Source organism: Lipotes vexillifer, unplaced genomic scaffold, assembly GCF_000442215.2.
Source record: "Lipotes vexillifer unplaced genomic scaffold, Lipotes_vexillifer_v1.1 scaffold1060, whole genome shotgun sequence".
Taxonomy (NCBI): domain Eukaryota; kingdom Metazoa; phylum Chordata; class Mammalia; order Artiodactyla; family Lipotidae; genus Lipotes; species Lipotes vexillifer.
In genome coordinates this window covers 201,508-216,011 of record NW_006790578.1, presented here as the reverse complement: position 1 = coordinate 216,011, position 14,504 = coordinate 201,508, and the positions used below count along the sequence as shown (strand labels likewise).

The following is a 14,504-nucleotide window of genomic DNA, read 5'->3' as shown; positions in this document are numbered from 1 at the left end:
TGTGTGTGTGTGTGTGTGTGTGTGTGTGTGTGTGTGTGTGTGTGGAGAGAGAGAGAGAGAGAGGGACAGAGTCTGTATAGCAGAGCCCCCCACCCCTATTTATTGTTTGCCTTCCATGTAAATGCAGAGCGTGACTTCTCTTTTCTCGCCTCCAAGCATGCTGACCCCTCACTTTCCTCCACCTTCTGTCTTCTTCTCGAGCCTCCCACAACACACACACGTGTGCATGCACACACATGCATGCGCGCGCAAACATACATACATATATGGACACATAAACCCACACACGGCGTGCGAGCAAAGAGGCAGACACACCCTAGGGAGAAGCAAAGGAGCTGGGGGAATCAGGGATAGGCCAGGGACCCGAGAGTCGGGACACCTCTCTGCTCTTGGGCCCCTTTCCCCCCTGCCCCACCCACTTTTCTTCACTGTATTTTACAGTCAGCAATGGCAAAGGTGCAAACAACAAAGCTTCCTAGGAAACCGGCCCCATCCAAGTTGCAGAACAGCTGGGACTCTTTTCCAAAGAGATGCTGGCTGGGCCCCCTCCCTTGGACAAACCCACGGCCACTGTAGGATATATGGCCCCAGAGACTTAGCACATCAAAGATGGAAAGGACTGCAGAAGCCATCCTATCCTGCTTGTCTCTCACTTTTAAAGATCTGAAAACTGAGAAAGGGGTTTAAAAAATGTCTTTCCTTGCACGTTAGGACACGCCTTTCCTGGCTTAATTCAATTCTTCTTCTGGTGATTCATTCAGATTTCAGAAAGCATGGGTCTAGGACAGGGGTTGGCAAACTATGGCCCACAACTTGTGTTTATAAATAAAGGTTTATTAGAACACAGCTGCCCCTGTTTGTGTATCATCTATGGCTGCCTTCATGCTGCAACAGCAGAGAAGCATAGTCTCAACAGAGGTCCTGTGGCCCACAGATGCTGAAAATATTGCCCTCTGGTCCTTTTCAGAAAGTTTGCTGACCTCTGGCCTGGGTTTTAGATGAGATCTGCCACTTCTTTCAGTACTTCTTTGAAAAAAGTAAATCCCTTTGATTCTGACCATCTGAGGTCCCTTCTGCTTTGTCTCTGGATGTTCTGTCTATCATGTACATACCGTTTCTGGAGGAAAAGACACTAACCAGACCCTCTGTTGTTATTCCTGATAACGTGGGCATGCATTAACCAAAGATAAGACTTGGAGGTTTTCTTCTTTGCCTGTTAGTTGTAGTACTTGTATGAGTAGAAACTTGGCTTATTCATTTATTTGGTTGTCCTGAGGTACAGGTTATAAATGAAAGGCAGGAGAAACACTTGATTTCTCTCCTCTGCGTTGTAAAATTTTGTGAGTTGTGTTTCTAGCATCTTCCAAAGGTAGCCAATAATATCTTTTTCTAAATTGATCCAGTAAGTAGGAGGCCCCCCTTACCTCTTTGGATGAAAGTCTGTGAGGCTGTGAGCCTAGACTTGTCACTATCAGTTCCAGACTCATAGGGACAGCTGGTCTGAATAATAATGATGACACAGAAATAGAAATAGGCGAGAGACATAAAGAAAAAAAGGCATTTGAGTATGTGGATGTATTGACTGTTGTCTGAGGATATCTCTAGCTGTCTTTTCCTTTGTCTGGTTACATGATTCAGTTTCTTCCTCCCTCCCTCCCTTCCTTCCTTCCTTCCTTCCTTCCTTCCTTCCTTCCTTCTTTCCTTCTTTCTTTATTGTTTTTTTGTTTTGTTTTGTTTGGCTGCGTTGGTCTTCCTTGCTGTGCGCGGGCTTTCTGTAGTTGCAGCAAGCGGGGGGCTACTCTTTGTTGCGTTGCGTGGGCTTCTCATTGCAGTGGCTTCTCTTGCTGTGGAGCACGGGCGCTAGGTGCGCGGGCTTCAGTAGCTGTGACACGCGGGCTCAGTAGTTGTGGTACACGGGCTAAGTTGTTCTGCGGCATGTGGGATCTTCCCGGACCAGGGATCGAACCCGTGACCCCTGCATTGGCAGGCGGATTCTTAACCACTGTGCCACCAAGGAAGTCCCTCTTTATTCTTTTAAAGTCTTTTCAAGTTAGGTTTTTCCTTTTGTCATTTCCATCCAAGTGTCTGAACTATGCTGGCAATGGAAGGTGGTGCAGATGAAATAGAAATTATCATATTTCATCAAATTGAAGGCATTTCACTTCATCAAATGAAAAAGAACAAGCTTTTCAATAAGGGGTACTGGGACAATTGATTATCCAAATGGAAAAATTAGATCTTTACCTCGCTCCTTGACAAAAATTAATTTCAGATGGATTAAATATGAAAACCAAATTAAAATTTTTTTTTAAAAAACAAAATTTAAAAAATTTTAAGTTTCAAAGAACATATAGGAGAGTCTATTTCCAATGTTAAGTTTCCAGACACGAAGAAATCTCTCAAAATAGAAATAAAAAGATGAATTACTTAGAGTAGCTAATATTAAAAGATACAAAGAAGAATGAAAATATGAGTCATCGATTTACTGGAGATATTTGCAACATATAGCTTACAAAGGAAAGGTGTGCCTACTGTATAATTATGCCCCTTAAATCAGTACAGAAAAATACCAACAATTCAACAGAAAAGTGAGCAATGGCTAGAAACCATCAATTCACAGAAAAGAAGCCCCGAATGGTCAATATTCCTCATTCATAACCAGGAAAATGCAAATTAAAGCAACAATGAGGTATCTTTATATAAGCAGCTTAAAACAGGTTATGAGTTCACATATTTCATCAGGAAAAATTCCAAAGTTTAGTACACTTATGAATTGGTAAGGATGCAGGGAATTGGAAACATACATCCTTGGTGGAAGAATAAATAGGGGAAAATACCTTAGTTATCAGTTTGCCTCTTCTAGTGGGTTAAAAGGTGTGGACATCATAGAAGACAGATTTTACTTCTAAATATAAACCCTCAAGAGATCACACATGCGAGCGAGAAGGTAGCTCCAAGGATGTTTATTGCAGCATTTTGCTGACAGCATAGCATTGGAAACAACCCAAACATCTAGCAGTCCGGGAAAGAACAAAGAGAAACCGTGGTTTGTGCATACAACCAAGTCCTTTTAAAATTCCCATGCCTGTTTGCACTCACTCCAAATTCCTCCCCTCCCCTAGCCCCTGGCAACCAGTAATCTGCTTTCCATCTCTAAGGATTTGTCCATTCTGCATATTTCATATACAGGGAATCCTACAAAATGAAGCTTTCTGTGCCAGGCTCCTTTCACTTAGCATAACGTTCCCAGGGTTCCTCCAGGTTGTGGCATGTAAAAGTGCTTCATTCTTTTTTGTGGCTGAATAATATTCCATGGTATGGTTAACAACTGAATTCTGTACGGCAGGCAATGAGATAGAGACACAAAAGTCACCTAGATGAATTTCAAAAGCATAATGTCGATGGCAATAAAAAAGGTGACAGAACTGTAATAATGATTCCATGTATATGTATAATGTTGTAATAACACACAAAATATTACCATATATTGACTATTGATAGATGCTTGAGGAGTAAAAGTATGAAAAAAATGCATTGGTATAATATATACTCCTTTGGGTAATGTCGACCTCTTAGGAAGAGACAAAGGAAAATGGATTGGGAGTGCTAGAATGAAAACACAGCAAAGTGTTAATGTTTTGAAAATAAGGTCAGTGTGCATATTTCCACTTATATTATTGGGTGTTTTTCTTTATGATAGAATTGTTTCATAATTAAAAACTTTAATAAGGTTATCCAGGGAATTCCCTGGTGGTCCAGTGACTAGGACTCCCTGCTCTCACTGCCGAGGGTCTGGGTTCAATCCCAGGTCGGGGAACTGAGATCCTACAAGCTGCATGGCGCGGCCAAAAAAAAAAAAAAAGTTATCCAGCATATGCTACTGAGTTAAGAATATTTATATGTACGTTCCAAATATTTACACTTTATTCATATATTTTAAAATGGCTTTGAAACCTTATTGAGTGACATAACTTTGGAAGCAAAGCTCATATATTTGTACTTGTATCAATATATAAGTGGTCAGTACCACTGTCACGTACACAGAAAAGTCCACACTCAGAAAAATCCTTACAATGCTGTATTAACATGAGTTAAGTTATGGGCACCAAGTGACAAAATCCACATAGATTCTGTAAGTCTAACTTTATCGCAGCCTTTGATTTTAATAATAAGAAAGAAAGAATATAAACAGAAATATGATGGCAGTAAGAAAACTCTTTCATTCATGTCAAAGAGGAAACTGGTCTTGACTTGAGGGCTGCCCAGCACGGCCTTTAAGAATCATCTCCCAAATACTTTTAGCCTTTTAGCTGCTTACCTTGGCGCATGCTACCTAAGAATTTGTTAATTCACAATTGAGTGTCTCCCTTCATGGCTTGTATTTTTGTGCTCCGTTTTGAAATCTCTGTGTCTATGGGATGACTCACCAGAGAGCAATCACGTAGTCTTCTCTGAGGAACCATTTTCTTTTTACATGGTACCGTCCTGAACTCCCTAAGTGAGTATTATGAGTACCACCAGCCCATAGATACAATACGTATTCTTAGCCCATGTTTTAAGTCGAACCATACAAAGGTGACGCTCCAGTTTTGTGAAAACCCACCCAGTAATTGTTGAGAGGAGGGGAAGTGAGAAATAATTTTATTATTATGGATAATGAACCAAAGACACAGAGTCACCTGGGCTTTCATCTTAATCCATACTCTTCCCAGGGAAGAAACTCTTCCTTCAGTTCTGTACCTTCAGTGTTGCGTAGTCACACGACCCTGGGGGCTCCTCGGTGGGGACAGAAGCTGCCTCAGACAGTGCGTTGGTGTTTAGCTTTACATAGGTCACTCCCTGGGGTTCTTCAGGCTTTGAGGAAAAGAGACGTGCATGTGGAGCTGAGATGCCAAATACAGTAGCCACGAGCCATGCACGGTGACTTAAATTCAAACGAATTTAAATTAAATTAAAAATTGAGGTCCTCAGTCTCACCAGATGCATTTCAGATGTGCAACTGCTCTTAGGTGTTATAATGCTCATTAATGTTAAATCACAAATAAGCAGTATTTTAAGTAGGAAAAATGGATGGACGTAAATTGGTTAATATTTGTTAAATGATGCTTTCCTGCCATCCATCTGACCCTTAAAATTCGCCAGAAACTCCAATAAACCCTTTATGTTTATGACATCACTAGACTCTCACAAGCCTTTTAGATGGGGATTTTGATTCCCCTTAGATATGGAAGGAAAGGAAGGGTCCAAGTCATGGGGGTTTTGTGATTTGTCTCAGACCACACTGGTGATAAACAGTAGACATTGGGAGCTGGAATCCAAAGCATGTGGGGTTTTGTGTTTGTTTGAGATATAATTGACATATAACATTGTGCAAGTTTAAGGTGTACACATGTCGATGTGATACATTGATATATTGCACTATGGCTATCACATTGCTAACACCTCCATCCTGTCACATAATTATCATTTCTTTTTGTGGTGAGAACAATTATGATTTAGCCTCCTAGCAACTCTGAAGTGTATGATGCAGTGTTGTTGACTATAATCCCCATGCTGTGCATTAGATTCCCACGACTTATCCCTCTACAAGTTGCAAGTTCGTTCCCTTAAATATCATTACCCCCCCAGCCCCTCGTAACCACCATTCTAATCTCTTTTTACGAGTTCCATCAAAGTACATGTTTTTAAACTCAATATTAATTGGCCTCATCTATATAACCAGTGTATGAGCTAGACAGACGCGCCTGTGGTGGAAGTGAGCTCTTGGGTTATTCCAAAGGGGAGAACTCACCGATTCAGATATTCTTTCCAGTTTGGATACACCTGCATGTGAGTAAAAGAAGAAAAAAAAAATCATTTCTCAGATTGCAAGAGTCAGATCTTCGTCTTTCTAACCCAAGATCCCTTATGGTTTCTTCCCTGATCACTTACCTGCAGCTCCCTGCTTGGGAAATTTGGAATGGCTGGTTCTGAGAGAGAGAAACATATTAAAGTATGGGATCTGAAGATTTGGGGGAGAAGATAGGGCTGCAAGTAGCGGGGCTGGGCATACGAGTCACTGATGTACAAATGGGGTCTCTGAAGAATGGAGTGGGAGTTAGGGCATGAGATCTGTCAAGTATATCTACCTCTTGGTGGATTCTTCATGTGATGAATCTATTAAAAAAAAAAATACAGGGAGGAATTTATCTCCTGAGAGAATCCTTCACTTTACTCCCTTCCTCAGAGTTTTAAACGTGTGCTTCTCTGCACTTACCGTGCTGAATGCATCTGTAGATGAGGAAGACGGCGATGAACAGCAGAAAGAGAGAGAGGCAGCTGAAGGTGGTGACAAAGATGACTTTGGTGTCTGGTGGGAGAAGGGTGGGTCAGAGAGTAAGACTGGCTCCTGAAACACACTGATCAGCTTTAGCTGAACAGTTACAAGGAGCCAGACAGCCTGGCTTCAAAACTTGGAGCGGCCACTTCAGAGCTGGAATGTCCAATTATGCTTTAGGAAAATTCTTCATCTCCCTGAGCTTTTGTTTTCCCATTCAAAGTGAGGATAGCGGGACTTCCCTGGTGGCGCAGTGGGTAAGAATCCGCCTGCCAATGCAGGGGACACGGGTTCGACCTCTGGTCCGGGAAGATCCCACATGCTGCGGAGCAGCTAAGCCCGTGCGCCACAACTACTGAGCCCGCGAGCCACAACTACTGAGCCCGCACGCCTAGACCTGGTGCTCCACAACCAGAGAAGCCACCGCAATGAGAAGCCCGCGCACCGCAACGAAGAGTAGCCCTTTGTGGGGGCAGTCAAAAATAAATAAACAAATAAATTTATACAAAGTGAGGATAGCAATTGTGGCTACTTTACTGGATGGTAGGGAGATTGAGTGGTCAGTACATAAAGAGAGGGCTAGCACAGTGCCTTGCAGATGGGAAATAGCCAGTAAATGTTTCATCCCCAGGAATAATATTTATTTACTGTGAGCCACTTAGCATTCACGTGCATTCTTTCTCATCTTTTTTTTTTTTGCCACTCGGCTTGCAGGATCTTGGTTCCCCAACCAGCGTTTGAACCTGGGCCCTCAGCACTGAAAGCCCAGAGTCCTAACCACTGGACAGCCAGGGGATTCTCTGTTTTCTTATCATCTTGACAATAAGCACGCAAGATAGGTTTACAGTCCCCATTTCGTTCATACGTAAATCAAGTACCAGAAAGTAAATCGAGTTCCCCAAAGTCACATGGACAGGATGGGCTTTGGACTCTGGTATGTCTAACACTTTTAGGCCAGTCTGCCACAAGGTCAGGGTTGTTCTGTGGTGACCACTGGGTGTGGACATTCAAGACAAGTGATATTCTGAACCTGTTCCAGAGAATTCAAAATCTGGTGAGAAACACATTTTCCCAAACTAACTGTGTTGCTATAGAAGTGATGACAAGTCTAACAACAGACGAATCAAAGTCCAAGAATCATTTTCTAAAGATATTGAAGCAACCTAAGTGTCCATCGATAGATGAATAGATAAAGAAGGGAATACTACTCACCGTAAAAAAGGATGAAAAATTGCCATTTGCAACAATATGGATGGACCTAGAGGGTATTATGCTTAGTGAAATAAGTCAGACAGAGAAAAACAAATACCATATGATTTTACTTATATGTGGAATCTGAAAAGACAAATGAACAAACAAACTGAAAACAGACTCATAGATACAGAGAGCAAACTGGTGGTTGCCAGAGGAGAGGGGCTGGGGGGAAGGATGAAATAGGTGAAGGGGATTAAGAGGTACAAACTCCAAGTCGCAAAATAAATAAGTCATGGGGAATGTAATATACACATAGGCAATATAATCAACAGTATTCTAGTAACTTTGTATGGTGACAGGTGGTTACTAGACTTATTGTGGTGACCATTTTGTAATGTATAAAAAATATTGAGTCACTGTGTTGTACACCTGAAATTAATATTGTATGTCAACTCTATTTCAATTAAAAAATACCCCCCACAAAAGGATGGTGAATAAATCTTAGGGCATTCTAAACAAAAAAGAAAGAGAAGAATTTTCCGTGCGGTGTATATATACAATGGAATGTTATTCAGCCAAGAGAAAGAAGGACATCCTGCCGTGTGCAATAATATGGATGAACCTTGAGGGAATTATGCAAGTGAGATAAGCCAGACAAAGACAGATACTGCATGGTATCACTTATATGTGGAATCTCAAAAATAAACTCATAGAAACAGAGAGTAGAATGGTGGTTGCTAGGGGCTTGGGGGTGGGGGAAATGGGGAGAGGTTGGTCAAAGAGTACAAACTGTCAGTTTCAGATGAATAAGGTCTGAGGATCCAAGGGACCGCAGGAACCCTAGTTGATGGCACTGTATCATATAATGGAAATTTACTAAGAGAGTAGATCTTAAGCATTCTCTACCAAAAAAAAAAAAAAAAAGTAAATCTATGAGATGAGTTGAGGGACGTGTTAATTAACTCTGTGGGGAGAATCTTTCTACAAGGTACACATGTATCAAATTATCAGCGTGTTGTACACTTTAAATATCTTACCGCTTTATTGGTCAATTATACCTCCAGGAAACGGTGGGAAAGGAGGTGGGGGAAAAGGAGGTAAGAATACCTCACTTGGGACTTCCCTGGAGGTCCAGTGGTTAAGACTCTGTGCTCCCACTGCAGGGGGCTCGGGTTTGACCCCTGCTTGGGGAAGATCCCACATGCCTTCTGGCATGCCCCCACCCTCCAAAAAAAAACGAATACCTCACTTGAAGAGAGAGGTGATGATGAAAAATACTGGCTCTAAAGCACTCAGTCTAGAATCTGACTCAATGTGTAAGATAATGAGATTGCAGTGATCATGATTATTTTCTCCCCCAATATTCTACCCACACCCACCTCCCTCTGTAACAGATGCTGTCAACGTTCCTCCACCCGTGTTCCCCCAGATTCCTTTGCCATTTTGATGCATGCTAGATCATGGCTTTTTCCCCTTTCCAACGTGAGCACTTTGATGTCTTCGTTGGGGGGTTGCCTGGAAGGATGCCTCGGGATTTATGTGGCCCAGAGCACCCCTTTACCAACTGCTGCCATTTGTGGGAGCGGTGCATCCCCATGGACATGTAAAAGTGGGACAGGAACAGCTGTTCCTGGATGGAGGCATAGAAACATCTGCCTTGCCTTATGCTTTCATAAGCCTCCCCTTGACTACCCTACAGTTTCATAATCCTCCCCTTGACTACCCTACAGTTTCTCTCACATAGCAGTTCACTAGAAATGAGAAGTAAATTATTGCAAAACTGTCCACCGCCCACTAAACTGGGTTTACCCTGAGATGTCCACATATCCTGGTTAGACTTTGCATCACTATTTAAAAATTGCAAAGATAAATTTGCAGAAGGTCTGTGCTATCGGTCTAAGGCATCTGACAGAGCACAGGGATACAGCTTGACACAGGGCATAAATGAAGGCACAGGCACCAGAGAGAAAGCCTGGATTTGTGGCAAAGTTAGGTGATGACATTGATCACTGGTCTCTGCACAGAACTGGAGTAGAGGGTCCCTTTCTAGTACCTCGGAGGCATGTGTATACAGGCTGGGGACAGCATATCTGTGCTTACAGATATTTTACTCTGTTTAGAATTGTGGTGGTGTAAATGTGAACTCTGGGACTTCCCTTGTGGCATAGTGGTTAAGAATCCACCTGCCAATGCAGGGGACATGCGTTCGAGCCCTGGTCCGGGAAGATCCCCCATGTCGTGGAGCAACTAAGCCCGTGTGCCACAACTACTGAGCCCCCATGCCTAGAGCCTGTGCTCCACAACAAGAGAAGCCCGCGCACCACAGTGAAGAGTAGCCCCCTGCTTGCCTCAACTAGAGAAAGCCTGCGTGCAACAACAAAGACCCAATGCAGCCAAAAATAAATAAATTTAAAAAAAAAGTGAACTCTGAAAGTACTTTTTTTTTTTTTTTTTTTTTTTTTGCGGTCCTACTTTCCCAAATGTTTACGGCCTCTGCCGTTGTGGAGCACAGGCTCCGGATGCGCAGGCTCAGCGGCCATGGCTCACGGGCCCAGCCGCTCCGCGGCATGTGGGATCTTCCTGGACTGGGACACAAACCCGTGTCCCTGCATCGGCAGGTGGACTCTCAACCACTGCACCACCAGGGAAGCCCTGAAAGTACATTTTAAGAAATGATATACATACCCACTAGGTTGGCTATAATAAAATTAAAAGAAAAAAAAAGTGTTGGAAAGGATGTGGAGATATTGAACCCCACATAAATTACTAGTGGGCAGGTAAAATGGCACAGTCACATTGGAAAACAATTTGACAGTTGCTCAAAAAGTTAAACATAGTGTTACCACGTGTCCCAGCAGTTCTGTCCCTAGGTAGATACATAATTGAAAGCAGGGACTCAGGTACACCTAAATTCACAACAGCATTACTTGCAATAGCCAAAAAGTACAAACAACTCAAATTTCCATCCACTGATGAGTGGATAAACAAAATGTGGTCTATCCATATGATGGAATATTATTCAGCCACGAAAAGGAATGGAGTACTGATACATGCTACAGCATAGATGAACCTTGAAGACATTATGCTAAGTGAAAGAAGCCAGTCTCAAAAGACCACATATTTTGTGAATGCATTTACATGAAATGTCCAGAAAAGGCAAAACCATAGAGTCAGAAAGCAGATTTTTTTTTTTTTGGCGGTACGCGGGCCTCTCGCTGCTGTGGCCTCTCCCGCTGCGGAGCACAGGCTCCGGACACACAGGCCCAGCGGCCATGGCTCACGGGCCCAGCCGCTCCGCGGCATGTGGGATCCTCCCGGACCGGGGCATGAACCCGTGTCCCCTGCATCGGCAGGCGGACTGTCAACCACTGCGCCACCAGGGAAGCCCCAGAAAGCAGATTAATGGTTGGCAGGGCCTGTCAGGAGAGGGGGGAATGAAGAGTGACTGCTTAATGGGACTTCATTTGGGGAATTATAGTGGTAATGATTGCACAACCTTGTGAATATACCAAATGCCACTGCCTTGTCCACTTTAAAAGGGTGAATTTCTGGAATGGGAGTGATATATCATTAAAAATAAGAAAGAAAATAAGTTATAGAAGAGCTAAAAATATGAAAGCTTTGACTTTCCATCTCACTTCTGATACTCCCAAGTTCTTTGACTCGACCGGATAGAGTAGCAGTCATTTTGGATAGTGTAGCAGTCATTTTCCCAAGCCTGCTAATACTGAATAAAAACCTTTTCAAAGAGGAATACAATGGAGGATATCTTTTTTTTTCTTTTTTCTTGGCCACGCCGGGGATGTGTGGGGTGGGGTGGCATGTGAGGTCTTAGTTCCCCTACCAGGGATCCAACCCATGCTCCCTGCAGCAGAAGCACAGAATCCTAACCACTGGACCCCCAGGGAAGTCCCGAGGATATCTTTAAAAAAACATTCTATTATACTAATGACAACCTTGAACAATTTTGGCTCATTGGAGTAGATTACAGGAAGGTTATGAGTTGCTGAAAGAAAAAACGATTAAGCATCTATGTAAATTCCCCCGTGGTCCCCATGGTTAGGACTCCTTGCTCCTACTGCCAGGGGCCCAGGTTTGATCCCTGGTCAGGGAACTAAGATCCCACAAGCCGCAGGGCATGGCAAAAATAAATCCTTTAATGGATAAGCCCATTTCTGTCTAAACCTGAAGAAAGCCCTAGTTTTTACTAATCTCTGAGGGTAGAATCTTAGTCAATTCTTCATGGAAAAGCAATATCAGAAAAAAAAAATCTAACATTCACCATTTTTTGAGAACTTTAAAGTTTTAACAAGTCTTTGATCATATATATTCCCAAAGTACCTGGACTCCACGGGTCCCAGTCCCATTGCCCAAACCAGTCACACAAACTCACCCTCATTCTTCACGGGACTCCACTGTAGTTTTTCATTATGTAAAATGGCAGATGATGCACCTTGTGCTGTTTTTTTCACCAGTGTTTTCAGAACCTGGGAGTGCCTTAGAGAGCATCTTCCCAACATGGAGAGAGGGGGCATTAAGATTCTCCTTGTGCCTTTTAATCAGAAGGGGATCCTCTGCCTCATGAGGTGGATACAACCGGGAAAAACAGGTCCTCTCTAATTATATTACCTGTTTTTGCAGGGTGAGGTTCACTTTCACCATCTTCATCTAGAAAACAGGATGCAAGAAAAGGAATCACGATATTTATATGGGAACCTTGGGGACATAAATCCTCAAGTTCTGTCTAGGGACTCCATGCCCTCTTTGGGGAGCAGGAAAGAGAATGTCTTTTCCATTTTCCAGGTGCTCACTAGGTTCCCAAACCAGGGCCAGAGCACTAGATTACTCTTCTTAATACTGCTGAGGTTTGCTATTATTTTAAGAACAAAAATATTTATGAATGACACTACTTCCAGTCCTAACCCCACCTTCCAATCCTATCCCAGGAAAGAGCACCAACAGTTTTCAAGTATTTTCTCCCATTTGGTAGGTTGCCTTTTCATTTCATTGATTGTTTCTTTTGCTGTGCAGAAGCTTTTTTAGTTTGATGTAGTCCCACTTATTTATTTTTGCTTTTGTTTCTTGTACTTTTGGTGTCATATCCAAAAACATTGTTGCCAAGACCAGTGTCAAGGATCTTCTTCCCTTTGTGTTCTTCTAGGAGTTTTATTGTTTATAGTCTTATGTTTAAGTCTTTTATCCACTTCAAGTTAAATTTTTATAAGTGGTTGAAGGGAGAGGTCCCATTTCATTCTTGTGCAAGTGGTTGTCTAGTTTTTCCAACACAAATTATTGAAGAGACTATCTTTTCCCCATTGAGCATTCTTAGCTTCCCTGTCAAATTTAGTTGATTGTATATACAAGGGTTTATTTCTGGGTTCCCAGTTCTGTTCCATTGATCTGTGTGTCTATTTTTATTCCAGTACCATACTGTTTTGATTACTATAGCTTTGCAGTATAGTTTGAAATCAAGAAGTGTGATGCCTATGGCTTTGTTCTTCTTTCTCGGGATTGTTTTGGCTATGTGGAGTCTTTTGTGGTTCCCTACAAATGTTAGGATTGTTTGTTCTATTTCTGTGAAAAATGCCATTGGAATTTTGATAGAGATTTGCATCAAATCTATGTAAGATTTTGGGTAATATGGACATTTTAACAATATTAATTCTTCTGATCTGTGAACATGGGATAGCTTTCCATTTCCATTGTTTTCTTCAATTTCTTTCATCAGAGTCCTGTAGTTTTCAGCGTACAGATCTTTCACCTCCTTGGTTATATTTATTCCTAAGTATTGATATTTTATTGGTTTTGATGCTATCATGAATAAGATTTTTCATTTATTCTTTTCAAGATATTGTGTTGTTAGTATATAGAAACAGAACTGATTTTTGTGTGTTGATTTTATATCCTGCAACTTTACTGAATTTGTTGATTAGTTTAATAGTTTTGGGGTTGAGTCTTTAGGGTTTTCTGTATATAAGATCATATCATCTGCAGATGAAGACAATTTTTCTTCTTCTTTTCCAATTTGGGTGCTTTTTTTTTTTTTTTTGTCTTTTCTGATTGCTCTAGCTAGGACTTCCAGTATTATGTTGAATTGAAGTGGTGAGAGTGGGTATCCTTGTTCCTGATATTAGAGGAAAAGCTTTCAACCTTTCATCATTGAGTATGACCTGGGTTGTGGGCTTGTTGTATTGGCCTTTATTGTGTTGAAGTTTGTTCCTTCTACACCCAGTTTATTAAGAGTTTTTATCTTGATGTTGTACTTTGTCAAAGGTTTTTCCTGCATTTACTGAGATAATCATATGATTTTTATCCTTCTTTCTATTAACGTATGTATCACATTTATTGATTTGTCTATGTTAAACCATCCTTGCATTCAAGGGATAAATCTTGCTTGATCATGGTGTATGAGGTTTTAATGCACTTTTTAAAAAATTAATTAATTAATTTTTGCTGTGTTGGGTCTTCGTTTCTGTGCGAGGGCTTCCTCTAGTTGTGGCAAGTGGGGTCCACTCTTCATCGCGGTGCACGGGCCTCTCACTATCGCGGCCTCTCTTGTTGCGGAGCACAGGCTCCAGACGCTCAGGCTTAGTGCTTGTGGCTCACGAGCCTAGTTGCTCCGCGGCAGGTGGGATCCTCCCAGACCGGGGCTCGAACCCATGTCCCCTGCATTAGCAGGCAGATTCTCAACCATTGCGCCACCAGGGAAGCCATTAATGCACTTTTAAAATTGGGTTGCTAACATTTTTGCATCTATATTCATCAGGGTTATTGGTCTGTAGTTTTCTCTTCTTTTAGTGTCCTTATCTGGTTTCGATATCAAGGTAATGCAGGCCTTGTAAAATGAGCATGGGAGTGTTCCTTCCTCTGCAATTTTTTGGAAGAGTTTGGGAATGATTGGTGTTATTTCCTCTTTAAACGTTTGGTAGAATTCACCAGTGAAACCATCTGGTCCTGGGCTTTTCTTCATTGGGAGGTTTTTTTTTTTTTTTTT

The 14,504-nt window shown here is 41.9% G+C and overlaps 1 protein-coding gene across 1 annotated transcript in view; it reads right to left on the bottom strand.

Moving 5' to 3' along the window:
• Positions 1 to 4,728: 4,728 nt before the first annotated feature.
• VSTM1 (V-set and transmembrane domain containing 1) overlaps positions 4,729 to 14,504 on the bottom strand; it is an 18,967-nt gene continuing 9,191 nt past the window's right edge. Inside the window, exons 5-9 of the mRNA XM_007463868.1 lie at positions 6,257 to 6,349; positions 6,129 to 6,156; positions 5,932 to 5,969; positions 5,792 to 5,823; positions 4,729 to 4,854 (exon numbers count right to left, since the gene is read on the bottom strand). Of these exons, the coding sequence (XP_007463930.1) occupies positions 4,729 to 4,854; positions 5,792 to 5,823; positions 5,932 to 5,969; positions 6,129 to 6,156; positions 6,257 to 6,349 (317 nt within the window). The remainder of the gene's footprint in view (positions 4,855 to 5,791; positions 5,824 to 5,931; positions 5,970 to 6,128; positions 6,157 to 6,256; positions 6,350 to 14,504) is intronic.